This window comes from Pseudocercospora fijiensis (genome assembly GCF_000340215.1).
Source record: "Pseudocercospora fijiensis CIRAD86 unplaced genomic scaffold MYCFIscaffold_3, whole genome shotgun sequence".
Lineage (NCBI taxonomy): Eukaryota > Fungi > Ascomycota > Dothideomycetes > Mycosphaerellales > Mycosphaerellaceae > Pseudocercospora > Pseudocercospora fijiensis.
The window spans coordinates 4064502-4086669 of NW_006921534.1; the positions used below are offsets into that span (position 1 = coordinate 4064502).

General features: G+C 48.5%; 8 protein-coding genes across 8 annotated transcripts; 3 read left to right on the plus strand and 5 right to left on the minus strand.

The window, feature by feature from the left end:
- Positions 1–4: 4 nt before the first annotated feature.
- Positions 5–903, minus strand: MYCFIDRAFT_173580 (uncharacterized protein; the record flags this gene model as incomplete). Its single annotated transcript, XM_007927064.1, has 6 exons — positions 5–170; positions 223–451; positions 512–613; positions 658–726; positions 755–815; positions 859–903. The coding sequence occupies 6 exons, from the start codon at positions 901–903 to the stop codon at positions 5–7; spliced, it is 672 nt and encodes a 223-aa protein (XP_007925255.1).
- Positions 904–2719: 1816 nt separating this feature from the next.
- Positions 2720–3856, plus strand: MYCFIDRAFT_134025 (uncharacterized protein; the record flags this gene model as incomplete). Its single annotated transcript, XM_007927065.1, has 2 exons — positions 2720–2992; positions 3047–3856. The coding sequence occupies 2 exons, from the start codon at positions 2720–2722 to the stop codon at positions 3854–3856; spliced, it is 1083 nt and encodes a 360-aa protein (XP_007925256.1).
- On the minus strand, positions 3837–5778 carry MYCFIDRAFT_187568 (uncharacterized protein; the record flags this gene model as incomplete). The annotated part of the gene is made up of 3 exons (XM_007927066.1): positions 3837–3874; positions 4217–5414; positions 5476–5778. 3 exons carry the CDS (start codon positions 5776–5778, stop codon positions 3837–3839), a joined length of 1539 nt encoding a protein of 512 aa, XP_007925257.1.
- A 261-nt stretch (positions 5779–6039) lies between these two features.
- On the plus strand, positions 6040–7252 carry MYCFIDRAFT_173583 (uncharacterized protein; the record flags this gene model as incomplete). Its single annotated transcript, XM_007927067.1, has 9 exons — positions 6040–6057; positions 6084–6150; positions 6177–6210; positions 6234–6287; positions 6327–6336; positions 6363–6536; positions 6572–6855; positions 6883–7078; positions 7100–7252. 9 exons carry the CDS (start codon positions 6040–6042, stop codon positions 7250–7252), a joined length of 990 nt encoding a protein of 329 aa, XP_007925258.1.
- Positions 7253–7296: 44 nt separating this feature from the next.
- On the minus strand, positions 7297–8145 carry MYCFIDRAFT_210935 (uncharacterized protein). The gene has a single exon (XM_007927068.1). It carries the CDS (start codon positions 7957–7959, stop codon positions 7723–7725), a length of 237 nt encoding a protein of 78 aa, XP_007925259.1. The 5' UTR covers positions 7960–8145; the 3' UTR covers positions 7297–7722.
- Positions 8146–9137: 992 nt separating this feature from the next.
- Positions 9138–11953, minus strand: MYCFIDRAFT_203102 (uncharacterized protein). Its single transcript, XM_007927069.1, has 4 exons — positions 11824–11953; positions 11748–11769; positions 11632–11682; positions 9138–11583 (listed from the first exon to the last, which is right to left on the minus strand). The coding sequence occupies exons 1-4, from the start codon at positions 11935–11937 to the stop codon at positions 9392–9394; spliced, it is 2379 nt and encodes a 792-aa protein (XP_007925260.1). The 5' UTR covers positions 11938–11953; the 3' UTR covers positions 9138–9391.
- A 699-nt stretch (positions 11954–12652) lies between these two features.
- MYCFIDRAFT_210936 (uncharacterized protein) lies at positions 12653–14510 on the plus strand. Its single transcript, XM_007927070.1, has one exon. The coding sequence runs from the start codon at positions 12837–12839 to the stop codon at positions 14382–14384; it is 1548 nt and encodes a 515-aa protein (XP_007925261.1). The 5' UTR covers positions 12653–12836; the 3' UTR covers positions 14385–14510.
- A 683-nt stretch (positions 14511–15193) lies between these two features.
- On the minus strand, positions 15194–15646 carry MYCFIDRAFT_173587 (uncharacterized protein; the record flags this gene model as incomplete). Its single annotated transcript, XM_007927071.1, has 5 exons — positions 15194–15313; positions 15339–15484; positions 15511–15533; positions 15577–15612; positions 15636–15646. The coding sequence occupies 5 exons, from the start codon at positions 15644–15646 to the stop codon at positions 15194–15196; spliced, it is 336 nt and encodes a 111-aa protein (XP_007925262.1).
- Positions 15647–22168: the final 6522 nt, after the last annotated feature.

Consider the following 22168-nt stretch of genomic DNA (forward strand, 5'->3'; position numbering starts at 1 on the left):
CAAGCTACCTGTAGTTGCCTCTCCTCTTCAACCTCTCCTTCCACCAGTCTTCCTCCTTCACTTGTGCTCGTGGTACCAGCCCCCGACGTGACAAATCCAACCTATCTCCGACCATGTTTCGCCAGCTCAGTATCCACATCACCGGCATCATGATGTGTAGCTCTAACGAACTCGCCCCTCCATTGCACACGATTTACCTCGTTATGCCCTAGTGCCGTGCACAGCGTATCAAGGAGTTCATCCAAAGCGTCCTCGTAAGTTTTCGCCGCTCGACCGACTGCCGCGATATTGTGCTCACGATGCGGGCCATACACAAGGGACGCGTTGTACGAGCGGGATGTGTAGCCGAAGAAACCATTCTTCTTCGTGACGTTGGAGCTTATGACGATGTCGAAGTCCTCTGGCGTAGTATAGTCTTTGCCGATGATGGGAAAGACCATTGCGGCATTTGCTACGCATTGATTATTAGCAGATGTCGTGCTACGCGTTACTAAGAGTATGCTCAACTGACATTTGATCATTTCGCGCAAGCCTTCATACTGAGGAATTTGCATCTTCTCGGGTTGGGGATGGCCCGTTGGATAGTAGAGTGGGTAGGACATGTATGCAGGATCTTACCTGCTTCCACGTTGTTCGGATTCTGAATAGTGTTTGTACCTACGTCCATCGGTCGATGTAGAAGCCGCAGGTTTGAAGATGCAGAAGGTTTACGAAAGTGAGCTGGTGCTCGTAACAGTAAGGTCGTGCGCTTCACTTCGTTGACTGAAGTGAGCCCGCAACGCATCGCCCTGGCCTTCAATATCGGCAGCTATATGCTGAGAGGCCGTCGACATTTCATACGAACCGCATCCTTGGCACAGGAGATATCGTTGCCGATTGAGATCGATGACTTCTGGGTCTCATGACCGAAGTTGCGATATAAACTTGGCCGTACGGCAGACGTGATCTTAAACTAATTCAATCAAGTTCATTCAATTCATGGGTATCATATTTGCGTTCCATCTATTTCTTCCATTGCCCGGCGTTCTCAGCTCCCTTTCCAACCGAGTTGGCACCGTCATTGATGCCTTGAGTCACGGCCTTGATAGCGTCGCCGCCTGCTTTGGTGCCAGTGGTGTCTATGAAATTGTCAGATGCGGGTTAACAAGTGTGCTCATGATCATACGTACTGTTGATAGTGTTGCCGAGTCCCTCTCCTGTAGCACCAACGACGCCACCAACTGTCTTGGAGACACCGCCAGCGAGATTACCCAGGGTCGAGGTGATGCCTTTGGCGACGCCCTCTGCACCGTTGTTGTTGTTGGATTGCATGCTGATTGTACTTCTTTGTCTAGTCTGATCGTTAGGGCTTGAGAAGGTCTGTCCAAAGGAAGTGCATACGAACAGTGTGATCGAAGTGCTGTTGGTTTCTGAGGTCTCTGACAGAGTATTTCTACTTGCGGGTTTTCTAAGTTCGTTGAATGTCGGTTTTATGTTCTCATCTCATTGTGATCGTCGCAATCAGTACATGTAAGTTGGCAAGTCTACAAAGTGACGTCGATGACGTAGATCGAGCGCGTGGCTCATTCCTCCGTGTCTCTGGAAGCAGCTCCTCCTCTGACATCCACATCAGACTACTTGGCTTGGATGTAACAATGGCTTGGAGTGTAGTTCTGCCAGGTTTGGCTTTCGCAAAGAAACTCTATTCTTCTCGATCGCAAGGTCCAGATTGGGAAGGGGCGCTTCTGCATGAATTTCTTGGCGTTCGGCCCAAGTTTCGTCCTTCGTCCGCAGCGGGAACATTGTAGGATGATGTCCAGCAGTATCGGCGCCGAAAAGCAGCTTGGATTGAACCACAAGATCCTTCCTGAAGAGGACGAGGCGAACGACGAGGCCTATAACAACAGCTTCGAAACTCCCCTCGAACGTAAGTAGAGTTGGCTTCTCATAATTCATTCTCAGCAGCATGGCCAACCCGACATCGATTACCGGCATTCATCATCTCAAGCTCCCCGTGATAGACATTGAGACAACCAAGACCTTTTACTGTGACACTCTCGGCTTCGATCATATCGCGCAATTCGACCACATTGACCGCCACGACAAGCTTTTTGCTATCATTTTGCAGAAGAAGCTATCTTCGGGCTCGCCACTGCTTGTCGAGCTTCGCCTCAACCCGGAACAAGCCAAGAAGCAGCAGCATTGGGATCCTATAGTATGGAGTGTACCGCTGAAGAAGGACTTGGAACATTGGAAAGGATGGTTCGAAGCTCAGGGTGTGCAGTGCAGTGGAGTCTTGATCGGCGTTAAGGGCTGGGTATTGAGCGCTTTGGATCCAGATCAGAAGTTTGTGAGGATATACTGCGAGGAGAGCCATGAGTGGACCAAAGACACCGATCAGGATGATTTCTGGCATGGTAGTTAGGGAGTGCAGATCTCGTTCTCATCTGGAGACGTGCCACCTATATCATCGTAGCCTGTATTTGCTACTCCGTTGCTCTTCTGTTCATTTTAATTGTTTTTCGCGTCAAGAGACTCGGTGGTTTGCGAGAGCATACTGGTGCTGAGAAAGGGGCGAGACGGACGGCCGATGTCGTGCAAAGCGCGAGCCATGACCGAAAGCCGAGATTCTGCCGCGCTTGGCTTGGCATACTGTCCATGCACGACCTCAAGCCAAAGAAGCAAAGAAGCATTGGAGTCTTTGTAGACATCCATCACGCTGCTATCGATCATAGCAACAATGCCTTCCGCAATCAATCCACTTCCAATACTGCGCAATGTCGCATTCAGACCGCGACCGGTGGTTCTGAGACCCAGCAATGCGGTCATTGGTGTCAAGCGACCAGCACATCGCACTTTCGCCGACAACAAGAACCTTCCCGAGGCCGAGCAGGGTGAGGTCGGACCAAACATGCAGCAGGCAGAGCATGTAAGCGAGGAGGCTGCGAAGATGGCAAAGATTATGGGCGGCAAAGGCCCGGATGTGGAAGGACAGGGCACGCCTGTGCAAGATGTGAGTGAATATGGGATTTACTCTCCTGCTACACGAAATACTAATCAAGATTAGATCCTCAGAGAAGAGAAGGAAACCCGCCAGAATGCACCTGAGGTGTTGAAGAAGGAAACCAAGCAGGGCTCGACTACCATACCATCCACCTCCACCCAAACCAGACAATACACAACTGCTGCGAGACGGCAATTAGAGGTCACAGGCGCGCAGTCGCCATCACAGCTCGATCCATCCATGTATCCTTCCGCGAAACAGCAAGCGCAGTTCTCTGCGAATGTTCCCGAGGAGAATCCAGGACACAAATTTCCACTTCCAGAAATGCCACTGCCTCGAGAGTTGCAAAAGGACTACAGGTACGATCCAGTCGTCGCTCAAGTGACAAATCTGCTCATGAGACACGGCAAAAAGTCAGTAGCCCAACGTAACATGGCCGCCGTCCTCAAAATCCTGCGAACTACTCCTGCGCCGACATATAACCCGACGCGACCTTTACTGCCTGGCGCACCGCCTGCATCACATCTGCCACTCAATCCTACAGCATATCTCACGCTTGCCGTAGACAGCGTAGCACCCCTGCTCAGAATTCGATCTCAGAGAGGCGCAGCAGGTGGTGGTGTCGCTTTGCAAATTCCTGTACCTTTGGGTGTTCGGCAAAGAAGGCGTACAGCTTTCATGTGGATATTGGATGCAGCGGTGAAGAGGAAGAGTAAAGGGTCTGGGAATGATATGTTTGCACAAAAGGTTGCAGAGGAGCTGATCGCGGTTGTCGAGGGACGGTCGAGCGTATGGGAGAAGCGGCTCGGCGTACACAAGCTTGGTACGACTGCAAGATCAAACTTGAATTACTCTACCAGACGCAGGAGATAGCACTGCTGACGAAACAGTCTGTACATATTTATCAACATCTTTGATACCCGTGAACAGCAATGTAGGCCTGTCTTCGCTTTCATGCTCCTTGCAGTTCACATGGATTCGAAACTGTATCTCCATGATCTTGAGACGGTGACGAACAAAGTGACAATTTGGTTGAGATGAACAAACGAGTTCAATGGCTAGCCTACTTTGGTGGTGCTTCAGCTTTCTCTATGTCACAGCTGCTATTAAATCGCGCGTCATTAGCCGTGCTGTCGCTGTCAGACAGAGCTTCTTCCTTTTCCTCCCGGCAAACTGTTCTCGCCTCTTCCACATTAGAAGGAGGATGGATTGGGGCGTCGACAACAGCCTTACTACCCTGTACCGGCGCCGGCTCGGTAGGAGCGAATCTTGACTTTGCCCTTATCTTCGCTCCGAATCTATAAAACGCAAAGGGCATGGGCATTAGCAAGACCCCCATGCCGCCGATGAGAGATCCACCTCCGCCGACCCCCAGAGCTGTGAACATCTGCTGAGTCCAAAGTGGAGCTGTCGCCGCGACCAGAGATCTCACAATTTGATTCCCAGCTTGTGCAGATGCAGCGTACTGCAGATACGTCTCGCTTAGGTAGCTCGAGAAGCCAACGAAGAGGATCGTAAGTGAGACGGAGAAGACGACAGCGCCGAGTACGGGAACAATCCAGTGCATTGAGGTATATGGTGCCGTCCACGCGAACCAGAACAGGCCGACGGGGAATAACACTGCACCGGTCATGGCGACTGGCAGTGCATCTTCAGGACAATTGTTGTGAGCCGCTGCAATCTTCTTCCTCTGTCGAGCAGAGTCCCAGAATACGTAGGTGCAGCCGAGAAAAGATCCAATGATGACACTCACAAGTGGCAACTCACCAACTCCAGCATTCCAACCACGAATCTGGATGAACGCGATTGGGAAGATGGTGAAGAGCATGTACAGTAAGGTGTATACCACTGTGAGATAGATGGCCAATAACATTGCGATGGGGTCGATTAAGATGACCCAGGGTCGGAGCAATGAAGTCTTGAATATGGAAAGCAGCGATCGATTCTCGACTTCGATGGGTGCTTTGACCTTCTCCAAACCTGGCATCTGCGCTTTGCGAATGCGGCGAGCTTTCTTGGCAAGTGCTCGAGAAGGTAGCGTCTCTGGGATCGTGGGCAAAAGGCAGAGCGAAAAAGTCGATACCCAAATCAACTGGTAGAAGATCCATCGCCAGTCAAGTGTGAGCTGATAGAAGCCAGCCGTGATAGGTCCAACAGCTGGACCCATTTGCAAGGCACCGACGAAGAGTGTCATGCTGATACCGCGCTCTATTGGACCCCAGAGGTCCGCGAATATTCCAGGTGTGTTTGAAAGGGCACCGCTGACAAGTGTTCCGCATAGGAAGCGAGCAACGAGGAGTCCACCGATGTTTGGCGCAAAGGCACATAGGAAATTGAAAGCGAAGAAGCAGACGAATGTCCCGACAAAGATCGGTCTTCTGCCATAATACTCAGACAGTGGTGCCCAGAGACAGGGTCCAGAGCAGAAGCCCTACGTACCTGAAGTCAGTCGGTGTTGAACAGCGGTGAGTGATTTCTTGGGACTACCTCACCAGCACGAATAGTGTGACCGTGAGCCTTCCTACTGTAGGGGAGACGCCGAACTCCTCAGTAATGCCCTCTAGACAAGCAGATGGAGCAGAGGACGACATGGATGCATTCATGACAAGCACAATGCAAGCCAAAGTGATATACCATCTTCGAACTTTGGACCATTCTTTCGGGTTCTCGATATCCTTCTGCGACCACTGGAGGAGGCCATTCTTGTCCAGGCTAATCTGCTGAGTCTCGTCAAGCTCCTTCGTGCGGTATGGCTTAGCTTGAGGCCGAGACACTATCCTCGCCAAGACGTTCATATCCTCGGCTCAAACGAAGTGTGAAGTGGATGTCAAGATAATGCACGAAATGCGACAGAGACACCATTGCGGAGATCGCAGCATTGATATGCTGGGTTGCGTTGTCAGACTACAGAGTACTTGTTCGGCTCTGCGGCTTCATCTTTCGGAAAGAGAAGCCGAAGCTTGCATATGATCCTTTCCTGTTTCGGAACTGGTTCATCTTGGCATGCTGTTTCTCCACCGTCATCACTGAGAGATTCATAAAAATCAGCACAAATCATGGCAATTCACCACATCGTGACTCACCAATGCCGAGTTGAAAGTGTAATACAAAGAATCCCACCATGCGCCGAGAAAATGAGTTCCTCCCGGCTCACTTGCAACGAGCTTGTGAAGCACAGAGATGGCCCAAGTAGTGCAAGGCTGGTGCAAGCATCACCATGTTGAGAGGTGCAAGATTCGACGGATTTGAGCGGGATGCTTCCAAGAGGCTGTCGATCACAGATCGATGAATCAAGATTCGCAGGGTGAGCTACTGAAGAGTAAGAAGCACGGTATCTTCTGAGGGACAGACCTGTGTCGTCCATTGGTGTTTAGTCCAGGGAGGTAATCTCTGCGTAAGAGATGATCTTGACTTGAGAGGATCCAAACCAGCGGATGATGTCGTGCTCGAGACCAAGAATACTCGCGATGCTGACCAGGCTCAACTCCAACCTCGTGCTACTGTTATTGCTGTTGACTGGGCAGTCGGTCCAATGGACTCTGGAGCTCGACCCGTGGCTTTAGCAAGGCATCGCGACACCGCACGCAGGAATGTGATATTCGACGATGGGCCAAGGAATGCGCATCGTTCGCGAGATGTGACAATCCCAATCGCACTGCGGGACTGTCGTTCAAGCTTGAGTCTTGCAGCGCATTGCAAGATAATACGCGAGACTCAAATCTTTCCAGGAGTCGTTCATCAATGCCTTCCATACGCTGCTGCAGGCCATCAGTTACAGCAGTCCATCCACCGAGTCATCAGTCTGCAGAGTTACATGGATGTATTGGATACTGCCTGCTCGACTCTGAGCTGAGCGCTCTTGGATGCCTGAGGTGGTTTCACTCAAGTTTTTTGTTGAGTTTGATCCATGAGCTTACGTACTCGGGACTTGCGCGTCCTGCAGGCTTCACAGACAATAGCTACACGTCTGTCGGCTCTGCCAAAGGGGGGTCTATTGCCATAGCACACAGATCTGGTCGAACTTGCCACATACAGTGCGATGCAGATGAACGGTACATGTATGTACGTTCCAGAAGCGCGGAGATATGTAGGAAAGTGATCCCTTGACAACGGAAGCCGGACATCCGCAACGGACTCAAGTCCGTGTGGCGCAGATCCACTGCTGGCCACATCAAAGCTGCAGAATGTCTACCTACAGTATGGGAATTTAGAAATCTGAAGCGAGATGGCATGAACGATGGGGATTACATGCATATGTGGCCATGGTAAGTATCATTCACAGAGCAAGACGAGACCTAATGATGGAAAAGCGGTGCGATACGCCAAAATGATTTCGCTTTGCAGTGGTAGCTATTACTTCTAGTACATAAGCTCCTGTCATGGCCCAAGTCCTCTCTCCCCATTACAGGACCTTCTCTATATTCATGCTTGAGGCCTTTCGAATCTCAGCCTATGCGCCATTCTCAGGTCTTCGAACATTTCAACCCTGTAAGGAGCGCATTTCTGCGGAACTTCCGAATTGATGTGATTCCTCCAATCGACTCTACTGAGCCTGTTGCTGTAGTGGTCGTTGTGATATTTTGCTGCTACTGCTTGACAATCGGACTACCTGACTGTAGTAGATCTGCTTCGGATCTTGCTCTTGCTCTTGTTGATGCCTATGAATTTGCGAGTATCCTAGGTCTTGCTTGAAACTTCTCCATCTCCACTTCATGCCTGGACATGTGCGCGGAAGGTCCTCACTCGCGGGTAGAGTAGATTGGCTTCGCACTCTTCCAAGGCTCGATGTTGGACCGTTTGCACTTGGCGAGGAGGATCTGTCGACGGGTCTCCTCAGACATGTTGTAGTTATCCTCGCGAGGAGCGAGAGGGAGTGTTGTTGTCATCAATGTCTCGTGTAGTGAGGAAGAGGAAGAGGTAGCGCTGGGAGGGCTCTGCGTAGACTTGCGTCGGTTTGAGAGTTTGGAGAAGCTCATGATTGTGAGCTGGTGGATATTTCCTGATTGGTATGGGTCAAATGTTGCAGGTATGCTTTCTTTGGCAGTGCCTAGTGGTGATGGTTGGTGATGTTTGAAGCTTAGCAAAGAAAGGGAGACACTTTGCACTTATACGCTGACCTGATGGACTCAACGAAGGTATTGTGAACGGGCATAGCCCAGTAAATTGGTTCGCACGCGATAGCAATGGACCATTCACAGGTAACGATACGATGACAGGATGGTGTTTTCGGAGCAGAAAGCGGACATACGGAGTTAGCCTCCCGCTAGCGATACAATAATCCTTGCTTGTGGTCGAAAGAGGCCTAGTGCTTTCGTTTAGGGTTGGGCCAGACCTCCTGTGCAAAAGCCGATTGACCGGGTATCGGTAGGCATGCTCAAGGATGCCACTTCACCGAGCTTATCACTACTTTCATGCACACTGATCAGTAGTGAGTATGCGCGTCCGTCAACGGATTTGGGATGGACCATTGATGTCCCGCTTCGCACAATACATACTGGTAATAAAAATGCGGCGAGCACGTGATTTGGAAATAAGGGAGAGGATTGTGATAATGGGACGAATCTCCGTTTGATGCTCTGGTTAGTTCTCGTATTCAAGCTACTCACTCGGACTCACAAGTGAACTGCTTCGCCGTTGATCTTATCTCAGACTTGCCACCGCCTTCGCCTTCTACGGTCTGGTCTGCAGAGGCCTACTCACTCCGAGCGAGCCCACCAGGCTTCCATCTCTTGGAGAGCTTTAGCGTGCTGGTTATACGAACGATTGGAAGGTCTCGCCATGATTCCCGTCTCGATAGAAGGCATGTTCTGCAGTGGCACTGGCTGAGCGCCCTCGACTTGGGCTTCTTCATCGCCGGGCTGATCCTTGGGCTTGCGGTGAAAGTAGCCTGGCCACCTTCTATCCTCTTTCTTCGTCCGACGACGTTCTTGCCTTGCCGAGCAGCACCCAATTGCTGCTTGGAAGAGAAAGAACAGAACGATAGCCAGAAAGGTCCCGCCGACCACCATTCCTTTACTGACTTGCATGACTAAAAGCTGCGGCTGGAAATTGACTGACTTGAGATTCTGCGCCGATGATTTGATGTTCGTGCAATTTTCTTCGCCAGGAAGATTGAACAAGATGTTGGCAGAGTATGGAGTCTGAAGTAGAAGTCAAAGGTGGAGTCTGATCATGCTATAAATACTGCTCAGACCGAGCAGCTCAAAATGGATTGTTTGGGTATCATAAGTGTACAGAAATGTCAAGCAATGCGATTGTGCACCTTTGTCTTCGCGGATTGTTTGGGTATCACAAGTGTACAGAAATGTCAAACAATGCGATTGTGCACCTTTGTCTTCGCATAAGAATGATATTGTCCAGAGCAAGAGCGTGGAATTCACTTGCATTCTGCACCATGATGAAGATTCGCTACACCGGCGGCTCGGTCGCGCCAGGCATCGAAGCCGGAGGCTGATCGATCCAGTTGTTTTTGTCCCATTCCACGTGCTCAAGCCAACTGAGAAAATCTGCATCATTGCCGATGGGGAAAAAGACGCTGGAATCATCAAAGATCGGCTGCTCGCCTGTCGTTGAGACTGGCGGAGGTGGATTCGGTGACAATATCTGGTCAAGAACTCTCGCGAGAGCCTTTCTTCCTTGGTTGCAGATCGAGTGATTGCCTTCTCCAGGGCCCACCGATCCCAGGGCGGATATGAAAACGCTTAGGTCTTGTATCGTCTCTGAGCGTGGTAGTACTTCTGGCGCGTACTGTCGCGTCTGACTCTCTATCAAGAGCTCGACAGCTAGGACGCCTGCAGCTGGCAGACCGTGAAGCGCAAGAAGATATACTATGTCGCCTTGAAAGTCTCGAAAGAAGTCTCGCCGCGACTGTGCCAGGAGGACGAGTTTGAGCATGCGTCGTGCAATCGGGATGAGCTTTTTGGTGTCGGTTCGAGTTCGAATCGTAAGTGCTCTCTGGAGCAGGAACTCGGTGTGTATTATGCCTGTATGTATACAAAGCACAAACATTGCATTGACCTGACGCATAGCTTCCTTCTTCTGACGTAGTGGTAGTCCTACTCCGAGCGGCGAGCTGGTGTCGGATAATATCTGTTCTGGTGTGATTTGAATATGAGCAGGTGCAGACCTGTGCAGATGATCCATTTTCTGACGCACTTCCTGTGCTCGTCTTTCGATGTCTTCATCATCAGATCCAAGCGCAATCTCCAGAATGTCTTCTCGTATACGGCAATGCTGGAACCAGACTCGCAACCAAGTAGTGCGATTGAGACACCCTTGCGTATTCCATCCATCCTGGTCCAATGTTGACAAAGCGGCTTCCAGTTCTGCGCCCTCAGAGAAGAGCTGGTCATCGGAGAGGTCTAGAGGATACTCCATCTTGCAATATCGGTGCGATAATCTTGGAGGGCGCCCAAGGAACGTAGCCACAACTTTGTCATGGCCGTATGCAGAGATGAATATCTTCTTTCGCAATTCTGCGAGGAAGAACGGGCACTCTGGGCCTGGTCGATTCCCTTGATGCAATCCCATTGCAACGATCGCGTCGCATACTTCGCCGGTCCGCTGCCAAGCAGCATAGTGTGCATCGCCTTTCAGGCATTCAACCAGCACCAGGTCCTCGAACATGAAGCATACGTATATGTCATTCAACACTTCTGACTCGTAGCAAAAACAGAGACAATATTCGGAAGCTTTTCGCATGCGTTCGGCAAACGTTGCACGATCCACGTACCGCTCTCGGATTGAATCAAAGATTGTGTCCCAATTGCTCAAATTGACGGCAATGAGGCCAACGAGTGACAGGACGACTCCAACAACCTCCCATCGAAGGTTGCGACCAGATGCCGATTTCGCCCACTCTCGTGCAGTCATTGACCCATGGACGCGCATTGGCCGTCGTGTATTGCGCCAGACCAGCTCCGAAAGAGATCGCATCTGTTCTGAATTGCCTTCAGCAAGGACTTTCCCGAATTCATTCCAGAGCTCGTCGATCCATATTCGAAAAACGGGCTGAAGGACGACAATGCCGTCGCAAAGCTCGAACCATCTCTGGGTGAAATTACGATATACTGGAAGATCTCTAAACATAGATAGCACCTCGGCACCCTGTTGGATCTTGTCCGCAGGCAGTGAGGGCAGATCCGGAGGGTCTTCCACGTCCGGTGTTTGCAATATGCTAGAATTTTCAGTATACACAGCCGAATAGCTAGTCGGTCCGAGGAAGCCCGTCCTGCCATCTCTGATAAAAGACATGGCACTTTCCGGACTCGCGTAGGAAGCAGAAGGGGCGGAAGAGTGTTTCGATTCCTCACCCGGCGTTGGAGGCATTGGAGCAGTCGGAGACGGTAAGACTGATCCTTGACCAAGCGATGCCGGCTGCGAAGTGCTAACGCGAAAAGCAGCGTCTTTCCCCTGCTGAGTACTATTGCTTGATGGAGGGCTTACAAGGCCGTTCCGCTTGTTCTCGATGGAAGGGAAAGGCGTTGGATAGGGTCCGATAGTTGACAGTCTTGGTGTTGACGCTGCTGTGCGGTGTGGGCCAATTCCCGGAGGATCTGTCCGTGGTTTGGTCAATGGTGCAGGATGATATATACATTGATCTGGAACCCAATCAGCCTAGGTCGCGATCAACATTCAGTCACCTCTACCTTCTTTGCCTCTGCGTGCACATCTTCCACAGACTGGGCTGCTATGGTCGCCTATTGTCAAGAGGCCGTGTCAGCTGGATGAGAGGTGTGTCAAGGACAAGAACAAGTGCACATACACCGAAGCTTTCCACGCCGACACTACATGGAAAAGTCAGTGAATGAAGTATGACGCCGTATCCTTGGTGCACATACCGGCTCGCAACTGAAAAGCTTGCCATTGCGTCGATACGATGGTGTGACGGACTGCAGCTGCGCCGCTGAATGTGCAGAAGATTCGTCGGCCATGGCTGGCATAGTCGAAGCCATGGTGATGCGAGCGTCGAAGGCAACAGGAAGCACGATGTCGTTAGATCGCAAATGCGGAGTTGACTGTTTACGGAGTCCGACTAGCTTTGTCCCGCGGGCGTCTGCGGCTGCCACACCCGGGGGCCGGGAGGTAACGGCACTTGTCCAAGAGACTACGGAGATCCGGGAGAAGACAGGCCGGAGATGTGAGCGATGCACATCAAATATTGTTGGCGTGAACTACAGACCTACGGAGCCCGAGTTCTGTACCCTTCCCGGATCATCGTTCTTCCGCAACACACAGCCGTGCTCTACAGACGTACCTTCACGAACTCCGGCGAAGCACACAATCGATGCCATCGCCCCATCCTATGCAGTCAAGTCAGATGAGATACCAGTCTTAAGCGTAAGAAGAAGAGCGAGGAATTTAGCGTCCATAAATCTTGCAATTTCCACGTGACATCTGGAGGTCGTAGTTTGGAATAGGATCAACTTAGAAGCAGACTCTTGGATGGCGAAATCTCTCTCTTCCCAATGTACTGTAGGCTCATCCTAGTCGTGACAAAGGCGACATCTCATCAAGTGACATCAAGTGGGAACTTCGAGCTTGCAGGCATGATGGAGCTTTCGCGGAACTGCAACCGAACATCCCTGCGGCCTATCTGGTACGTACTCTGACCAACGACTCCAGCTCTTTCGCCCTCACCAGAACATGCATTCTTTACGGAAGCCTTGGTCATCTTTCAGCTGATCATGGCGTTTCGCGCGCATACCGAGGCGCTTGCTGGTGTTCACAAGAAGAGGAGGCCAGCACGGCCATCGGAAGGCGACACCTCGGTGGCTCCGTGTTTGGCCGATCGCGCGGAAACACCTCTCCACCCATCATCTCTCTTTTGGGACTACAGTCTCTACAGGCCGCCATGGCAACGACACTGTCCAACGCATTCGACCCCATCTCGTCGGCGACGGCAGTCATCGTCCCAGGGAATCCAGCGCTCACCATAACATACCAACGACTATACTCCGATGTACTCGCCTTCCAGCACAAGCTCGCTGCCCTCGGCATCTCACCCGGCGCCGCAGTCTCAATAGCTCTGCCGAACAGCTACCCATTCATCGTCTCGTTCTTGGCGGCATCATGGCAGCGAGGCATTGCCGCGCCTTTGAACCCGGCCTACAAGCAACGCGAGTTCGAGTTCTATATTGATGATCTGTCATCCTCGCTGGTATTGGTCCCTCAAGGTCAAGCGGATGGACCAGCCGAGAAAGCTGCAAGAAAATACAATGCAGCTGTAGCAGAAGTCTATCTGCATCCAAGGACGAATGAAGTAGTCCTCGATGTCAAGGAGAAGGGCAAGTTGGAGGGGCGTGGCAATGTACCTTTCGAAAGAGCACGGCCAGAGGACACAGCGCTGGTTCTTCACACTTCTGGGACAACAGGTCGTCCGAAGGCTGTGCCGCTTTCGCATCGCAATCTGGCAAGGACGATTCACAACATCAAGAACACATACAAGCTGACAGCAGAAGATCGCACGATGCTGATCATGCCTCTCTTCCACGTCCATGGTCTGCTTGCCGGCTTTCTCGCTCCCTTGTCCACTGGCGGCAGTGTGATCGTCCCAGGCGCGTTCAGCGCATCCAAGTTCTGGAATCACTTTGTAGAGCACAAAGCCAACTGGTATACTGCTGTACCGACTATGCATCAAATTCTGCTGAAGAATAGCCACCTCTGGCCTGCTCCAATGCCAAAGATCCGCTTTATCCGATCCTGCAGCTCGCCTCTGAGCCCAAAAGTATTATATGACTTAGAGGCAGCTTTCAAGGCACCGGTGTTGGAGGCATATGCTATGACCGAGGCGGCGCACCAAATGACTTCCAACCCGTATCCACCTGCAAAGAGAAAACCAGGCTCCGTTGGTCTTGGTCAAGGCGTGGAGGTCAAGATTCTAGATCAAGACGGCAATGAGGTTGCACACGGCAAAGAGGCCGAGATATGCATCAAGGGCAGCAACGTGACAAAGGGATACATAAACAACGAGAAAGCAAATCGAGAAAGCTTTACTGCGAACGGCTTCTTCAGGACCGGAGACCAAGGCAAGAAGGACGAGGACGGATACATTATCATTACGGGTCGCATTAAGGAGTTGATCAATAAAGGCGGCGAGAAGATTTCGCCCATTGAATTGGACAACACCCTAGCTCAGCACCCTGCTGTGTCAGAAGCCGTGAGCTTTGCCATACCGGACGAACTGTACGGACAGGATGTTGGCGTCGCCATCGTGCCCAAGGATGCCGCACGTATCACTGAGGACGAAATAAAGAAGTGGATGAGTACGCGTACTGCGAAATTCAAGGTCCCAAAGCGAGTGTATTTCACCAAGATCATGCCAAAGACTGCTACAGGCAAGATTCAGAGAAGAAACGTCGCCGACGCGATGATGAAGGAAGTGCCACAGGCGAAGCTGTAGGCTGTCTGTACCGATACTGTATCATTGTACACCATTCATTATGTCACCTGGTTCTCGGCGCTTCGTCGCCAGAATACAGCTCACGGGCAACGTGACCTCCATTTCACGATCCCCAACGACATCCTCAAATTCCTTCCAAAGTCTATCCATAATTTCGTCTCCCTCGAGCGGTACAGTGGCATCAATCTAAAAGTAAAGGGTATCAGCATGAGCAGTTGTCCTAAGCGAGAGAAAGCAGCTTGCAGCCTATTAGGTGACTCGACGATTGGCACTTGGGAATGTGCAGGATGAGGGTTCCCACCCTCTGCTTTACTCACCATCTCCTTCAACCTGCTCAAGTCAGCTTTAATCGCCCAATCCACCTCATCCTTCTCCCAAACAATCTCATCCCTCCCTCCCACCCTATCCTGCAACCCCTCAAACTCCTTCTCGTCCTCCGGCACATAAATCGGAAAGAAGCTATCCTCAAAATTAATCCTAACCCTCTTCACCCCGGGCTCGAAAATCGTCTCAGGAAAAGGTAACGCATTGCCCCCACTGACAATCTTCTTCAACCAAAGCGGATGTCCGCCTTTACCTTCTTTCCTCCAAACCGACGAAAGCGCCCTCCACTTCAGCTTCCGCCAAATCTCCTGCGCTTTCGAATCTTCGAGGATCGCGTGAGAGAAAAGTAAGGTTGCGAACGTCCCGCCGGGTCGAAGTTGGTGTTGTTGTACCGATTCCAACGTTTTATCAATGTCCGTCCAATGGATACAGTTGATCGCGAGGACCATATCGAAGCTGGAATTTTTCGATATCGGAATCGTCTTCTATGGGAGCGGCTCGGAATGTGATGTTTGAGAGGTCTGGGAGATGGGATTTCGCTGTGTTGATGTTTGAGGCGCTGATGTCTGAGACGATGACCTTTTGGGAACTTTGCGGCTAGGCGGCTGGAATGGATGCCTGCGCCTGCACCTGGTTCGTGGAGGAGATTGAAGGCTCCGCCGTGAGAGGCATGATAGTGCCAGACACGTTGGAGGAGGGACTCGGGGAGAGGAGAGGCCGGCCTTTGATATATTTGTCCCAGAAACTTGAGGGGGTTTCTTGGAATGGATTCGGTGCTGGTGCTGTCATGTTGTATACAAACCGGGTACTTGCTGGGGAAGCTGTCTATTAATGTATGTCAAAGAAATAGAAGTCCTTCTCTCTGGACGCCAGACAATAATGGGTTGCGGAACACAGTATTGTGCTATTCAATAAGTCGCGCCATACGCGGAGACCATGGATATTTCCGCGTAGCCACTATTTTGCCGTAGACCTACCTACACTATACAAATTTGGTAGCAATCTAGGGACGGAACGAAAGCCTTTCTTACCTCTATCCACTTAGGTTCTCTTAGTAAAGCTCAAGGTTAAGAACAAGGCATATTCGGAAGCCGTTAACGAGCCGTCACTATGCTAAGAGCCTCTAAGCGACTATAGAAGCCTTCCTCGAAGAAGAAGGCCCTTCTCGTATAGCAATCGACTAACCGAGCTACTAACAACGTTAATAAGAGGCGTTGCCGAGAGCCAACCGTTAAGCTAAGTAAAGGGCCTATAACTAACGACGAGTTGCTAGCAGACACTTAGCAAACCGAGCAAACCGAGCAAACCTAGCAAACCTAGCAAACTAGTATAGACGACGAGGACTATATATCGGCTAAAGAAGAAGATAAAGCTATAGAGTAAGAGCGAGAGGTCTTTAAGTACGTTATATAGTAGACAATAGTCAATCTAGCTAATCTACGGTTGCTACTATCGACTAAGTACTTTCTATTCGAGACTACTAGCAATAGCGACTCCTACTACGAAGAGGTTTATAATTAGTACGCTAACTAGCTTACTATCGGCTCTAACGACGACGACTATAAGTTAGCTAGCTTAGAGATAGTCGCTTCGGCCGACAAGATTAAGACTAAGCACTATTTCCGTAGCACTAGTATATAGAAGGGCAATTTCCAACGTGCGTACGACATGCTAGCCTCTTAGCGCTCTTAAGGCAAGAAGGGCTTGCGACTAGACTTTAGGTTAACTATAGAGCGACGGAAGACAACCGCTATAGCCGCAGAGGCGCTATTAGCTCGTAGTAGAGCTAGTCGCCGCAATAACCGGACAACTGGACCTCGTGCAACAGCGACTTAGCAATAGTTAGACGCTCTACATACGAGCTAAGCCGAAGTTAAAGGTTAATCTAATGCCTCGGAGACTAAAGCGGACGACAACAATATAGCGTTAACTAGCTCGTTAACTAACCTGCGTCACGAGTTAGCAAAGCGGTAGCCTTATAAGAACAGATACTGTTTTAATAAGGGTAGACTTTGCTAGTTTAGCGGTCCGGACAGAGCGGAAGACTACTATAAGGTCTATCCTAAGATTGCTAGTCGATAGATTAAAGGATTGCAAGACGGTCGATTAACTATTAGTAATCTAGGCTCCGCCTTAGCCTTAAAGATATAGAAGAACAGGGGTCGACAGCTCGTTAACCTATTTAAGACTCTACGGACGACTAGAACAGCTGCTATTAGCTCTTTAACCCCTGTAGTAATCTACAATTACTATAGCTAATAGCAGGCTCCTTAGAAGCGTCGTTTGTCTAGTCCGCTAGCGGCTTCTAGTCTAACAGTAGCTTCTAGTCTAGCTGGACTGCTATTAAGTCTAATTCTAGGCTCAATTGCTTCCTATTAGTCGTATATAGCGGATATAGAACTAATAGGCTTCTTTAGCTAGTTATATAAAGAATTGAGTAGCAGCTAGACTAAGCGGCATAGTAATATAGCTATTATTAAGCGCGTATTCGCTAAGGAAGGCGACTTCTTACTTAAATAGCTAAGGAAGGTGAAATTGAGCCGTTAGGTTGCTACTAGACTCAAAGAAGGCTAATACGCTCGATTTGTTGCTACAGTTAGTCGATATATAGACAAGGAGGTACGTAAGCAGCGGCTTAGTCGGATCAACGAGTCGTTAGATAGTCTGTTCTTTAGTTAGCTATAGAAGCGCTGTTTTAGTATAGAAGCGAGGTCGAAGGTGGATTTCCGGTTATAGGTCGGCGGCTTAACAGCTAATATTCAGTTTAACTAATATCGCTTCTTATTCCACTAATACTACGTATTTCTATATAGTATAAATTAGAGGTACATTAGATAGATATTGTCTCGGCTCTCTATACTTGTAGTAATAAAAAACAATGCGTTGTGGTATTGCGCTAGTATCGAGTTAGAGTAGTCAAAATCAGCTTCTTAAGTGTAGACCCGCTAGGCTTAACCGCCGAGCAGAGCCGAGTGGAAGCCGAAATTTCGGTAGGCTCGGCACAGAGGAGGGGCCTAATATCGCGAATTTTCTAATATATTGCCGAGCCTGTATCTTTACTATAAGTGCATATTTTTTAAAACGGACAACGGGGGGTTGTTTAGCGGCATTGATAGTGTTGTTTCCTACTAAAGAGATAATATAGATATGTTGTAGTAGTATTAGGCTAGCACCCTATCGGTCGGTATAGGTTCTAGCTTTCTAAGCGGTACTCTCCGGACCGCTACTCGATTGCGACACGAATATAGCGACCTACTAACGGCACTACCTCAAATAAACTCGAGGTAATACTAGCGATGGAAACGGCTCAAACCCCGCTAAATTCTAGGCTCTTTAGTCGCAATAGCTACCGGTAGCGCATCGGAGGTATATCGATTAGGTATTACGGTAGGTTTAACTAATTCTTCGTAGATTGCCGACAGTTAAGAAGAAGAGGACCTTATAAGAGATACGACTACTGTATTACCGTTAGCTATCGAGTTAAGAAGCTCGTTACTATAGCTAGTATTTCTAGATCTATAGCATATAGAGGCAATAATAAAGGAGCAGGCGGCTAAGACTACGCGTACTATTATAGAAGAAATGAGACAGGAGATAGACGAGTTAAGAAGCCGTATTACTAAGCTAGAGACAGTCGTTAGTATAAGCGAGTCTATTAGAGACTAAGTGTTGTTAATATCTCTAACCTGCCTTCTAAAACTACGCCTCTACGTACTATTATGTATTCAGCTCGTTTACTACGTGTCTTATAAACTGTCCGAAGTCTTTAAAGCAGTTAGCCTCGTTAATATTCCTCTTAATCTACGCCTTCAACGATAAGAACGACAATTCAATAGGATTGAAATCCGGTAAGTACGGCGGCAGCATCTTCAGGTATATACCTACCCTTCGATACGCCTCTTTTACGCCGTCGGTGCGGTGAATCGAGGCGTTGTCTATTACTAATATTATACTAGGCTCCATTTGCGGGAGCACTGTCTTCTCGAGCTAGTACTCGAACATCGCTCCGGTAATAGAGCCTTAGTAAATGAGGGTGCCTTAAAGGTATCTATTAACGCCGATCGCAGGTAATACACTCTACCTCTTCGAGCGTATAGTACTGCCTTCCTCGTAGATTAGACGGTTAACAGGACCGTATCTATACTTCCGCTACCTAGTGCGCTGTATTCGAGGCACTCTTATCGACCGGTTTACGACCTTGTCCGTAGACATTACCTATTTGCTACATTCTAAAGTTATTACGTAACTCGCTGTTCTGCTCGGCGGCGACGCGATACGCCTTCTTCCCTCGTTCTATTTGCGGTCCTTTAGCATACGCGACACCGTCGGCTGACTTACGATAATACTAAACTCGTCCTACAAGTACTATACTACCTTATCTTAGTACGCCGTCGGTCGGTCTGCGAGGAAGTCGAATATACGCTATAGTAAGAGCTAGGTTAGTTAGGCAGGCGGGAAATAGGCGGATACACCTACATCTTTATAGATTAGTAATAGGCGCCTTAGACGACCGAGTTTAGCAAGGTCCTTAATATAGAATACACTAAACAAGAGGTAATTATTATAGAGCTTATCAATAGTCCGCCTAGCAACGTTCACGACCTTAGAGATCGCATTGTTAGACAGATTGCTTTCGTCGAAGAGGCGCTTAATCTTATTAAGTTAGTCGTCCGGTAGGCGCGCTATAATAACACCTTTAAAGGCTCTATACTACTAGAAAAGCGACGACAAAGTTTTCGGCATAGTAGTAGAGATCTACGAATGCCAAGAACACTAAGTTACATACTAATTTTAGTAACAGGTAGTATAGAACTAAAAATCGGCTCTCCGACTGTATAGCGCGACTTATTAAATAGCACAATAGCATGTTAGGTTTCTCCAATTCGTTATATCGTATATAGCAGTCCGGTAATGCGGCCAACAAGCTGTCGTCGGCAGTGTCTTTCTTACGGGTAACTAAATCTAAGTAGGCACTATAATAGCTGCGAGTAGGCGGTAACGGCAAACCGTATAATACCTAAAGCGCTAGGATACGCTACGCCGGCAAGTTCCTACCGTAGCGGACTCGGTGAGATATAGAAGTCCGCGCCGTAGTATGCGTAACTATAGAAAACGTGATCTCGTCGTCGCTGCGCGTTGTAGTTACTAGGTCGACCGTAGTAGTAGTAAGGGTAGTAGTGCGATTTCCGCTAGCATACTAAAGGTCGATAGTAAGAGGTCGTACGGTCGCAATTTAATAGATTTCGCACTGTTTTAAAAGACTTTAACGACCCCGCATTCTCTGCTAATAGATACTAGGTATATTACTAGATATAAAGCTAAAGTTTGTTAGCAAAACAGCGATATAGCTAAATCCGAGGTATTATTTATATTATAGTAGAAATACGTATAGAAGTATTGCTTATAGACTATAGACTTAATAGATCTGTATAGTAGGCGCGCCTATTAATACCCTAGTAGTATATAATGCTATAGTTATCGTAGAACAAGCCTATAGGCAGAGGTGCGAGCTAGTACTGCTACTGCTACTATTAGTTAGAGGGCGGCGTAATACTATATAGAATACTAGGCGCGATTTAAGTCGCGTTTCTATACAAATTTATATAGATATTCGCGTTAACTAGCGCTAGCGGCGTTCGCTAAGGTATTATCGCGTTCTCTATCGCAATCTTAGGCTCCTACCTCGCGTTCTTACTCTTCCTCTTACTACTACTACTACCCTACGCCCTCTGCTTATTCTTGCTCTTACCGACTATCGCGTCTACAGCGGTCGCGTTAATAGTAATGTTTTAGTTAATAATCGGACGGTAGAAGGATAATAGTATCTCTAGAGGTATAGGAAGTTATAACGGTATAGGATTCGCGCGCGTAGTAAGGTTAATCTTAGCGCCGGTCGTAGTGTTATTATAGTCGTCTACTAATAGCGATAAGGCGCGTTATCTCAACTCGCCGCTAATATTACGGACAAGACTAATAAAGTTATTAATAACGCGGTTGCGATAAGGACTGTCGAGCGGCTTACTTTTAATAGTTAGTCGCTTTTTAATCTTATATAGCAGTTGTCGCATATTATTATAAAGCTTACGGAATTGAAGCTAGTAAGTAGATATAGTCGTACGGTCGCAATTTAAGGGCGCGGTTAGCGTACGAAGGTTATTATAATAGTTAAGTCTACCGTCGTTAAATATAGCTATCTAGCGGTCGTAATTATGTGTCTTAATTAGCCTGTATTCTATTGCTTTGTAAGCGGACTAAATATAGCGATAAAGGACACTATTTTAATAGAAGAATTTGTAGTCGCAGGTTAGGTCGTCGGATATAGGCTTCTACTTATAATATACCTCCGGATCTTCGGCATAGTTAATCTTAGCGCTAATTGCCTACTAAAGCTTCTACGGAAGTTATAGAAAGAAGTAGGTAATCTCGTTACTATCGGTTGTCCGTAGATAGACCTTCGTACGCGCCGCGAAGGTATCGTTATCGGCTCGAAGGTCGTATTTAGCTAACTTCTTAATTACTCGCATTACCGTCCCTTTAAGTATATAATTGCGCTTTATAATAGCCTTAAACTCGCCGTGTTTAAGCACTAAATACTAGCCTTCGAGCTAGTTAGTATTTAATATCTGTTCGACGACGGTAGGCGCGCTAGAGATAGCGCAACGATAGTACTTGCAAATTAGCGCTATATTATCTTTAAGCTCTTTCTATAAATAGCGGAGGTCTAACTAATAGTCGTCGTCGTTACTCTCTAGTACGAGGGTGCTATCTTTACGCGTAGCGCGTAGAAGACTCGCCCTTACTAAATTAAGTAACTCGAGAGCGCTTTTATAGCTTCTTTTCGAGAAGGCGAAGGTATATAGGTGCCGCTTCGTGTCTGTATATTTCTCGCTCTTAAATCGCTTATCTAACGTCCGTTTAATATATATATAGTAAAGAAGGTGCTTTATAGTAGGAAACGCGATTGTAATAGTACGCTACTCTACCGCCGAGTCGTCTATAAGAAAGAAGATTGCTATCTAACTATAGTCGTTTAGATTAGTAGTATCGACCGTCTAGGCTTGTATTTGCTTTAGCGCCGCGGCGACAATATTACCGTCGTTAGTCTTTATAAGAAAGAACGCGACCTATCGTAGAGAGCCGTATTTGTCGCGTACTATAAGGGTATAGAGCTACTAGCCTAGATAGTTAGAATTATGCGTCGCGTCTATCTGCACTAAAACACGACTACGTAAAATTCCTAAGCTATATTTTAATACAAATACGAGTGTAGTAGTATCCTCGCCGTCGATCTGTCTTTTTGCGTATACTTTAGCGCAAAAGAAGCCTTCTATTTAGCAGTATTAGCACGTTGTTTATATAATTAAAACAATAGAATTCTAGGACTTCTAGGAATTCCGGGGTTCGGGGATTCGAGCGGGGTTTGCTAACGGGCTAATCTGTATAAAGCGGAGATCCGTAGT

What these genes read in the sequence shown, in the direction of transcription:
- MYCFIDRAFT_210935 (XM_007927068.1), bottom strand. Translation starts at nt 7,959, where the DNA reads ATGAGCTTCTCCAAACTCTCAAACCGACGCAAGTCTACGCAGAGCCCT.
- MYCFIDRAFT_203102 (XM_007927069.1), bottom strand. Translation starts at nt 11,937, where the DNA reads ATGGCTTCGACTATGCCAGCCATGGCCGACGAATCTTCTGCACATTCA. An exon ending in TCGGCGTGGAAAGCTTCGGT is followed by an intron (nt 11,683 to 11,747) that starts GTATGTGCACTT and finishes TCTTGACAATAG; the next exon opens with GCGACCATAGCAGCCCAGTC. An exon ending in TGCACGCAGAGGCAAAGAAG is followed by an intron (nt 11,584 to 11,631) that starts GTAGAGGTGACT and finishes ATTGGGTTCCAG; the next exon opens with ATCAATGTATATATCATCCT.
- MYCFIDRAFT_210936 (XM_007927070.1), top strand. Translation starts at nt 12,837, where the DNA reads ATGGCAACGACACTGTCCAACGCATTCGACCCCATCTCGTCGGCGACG.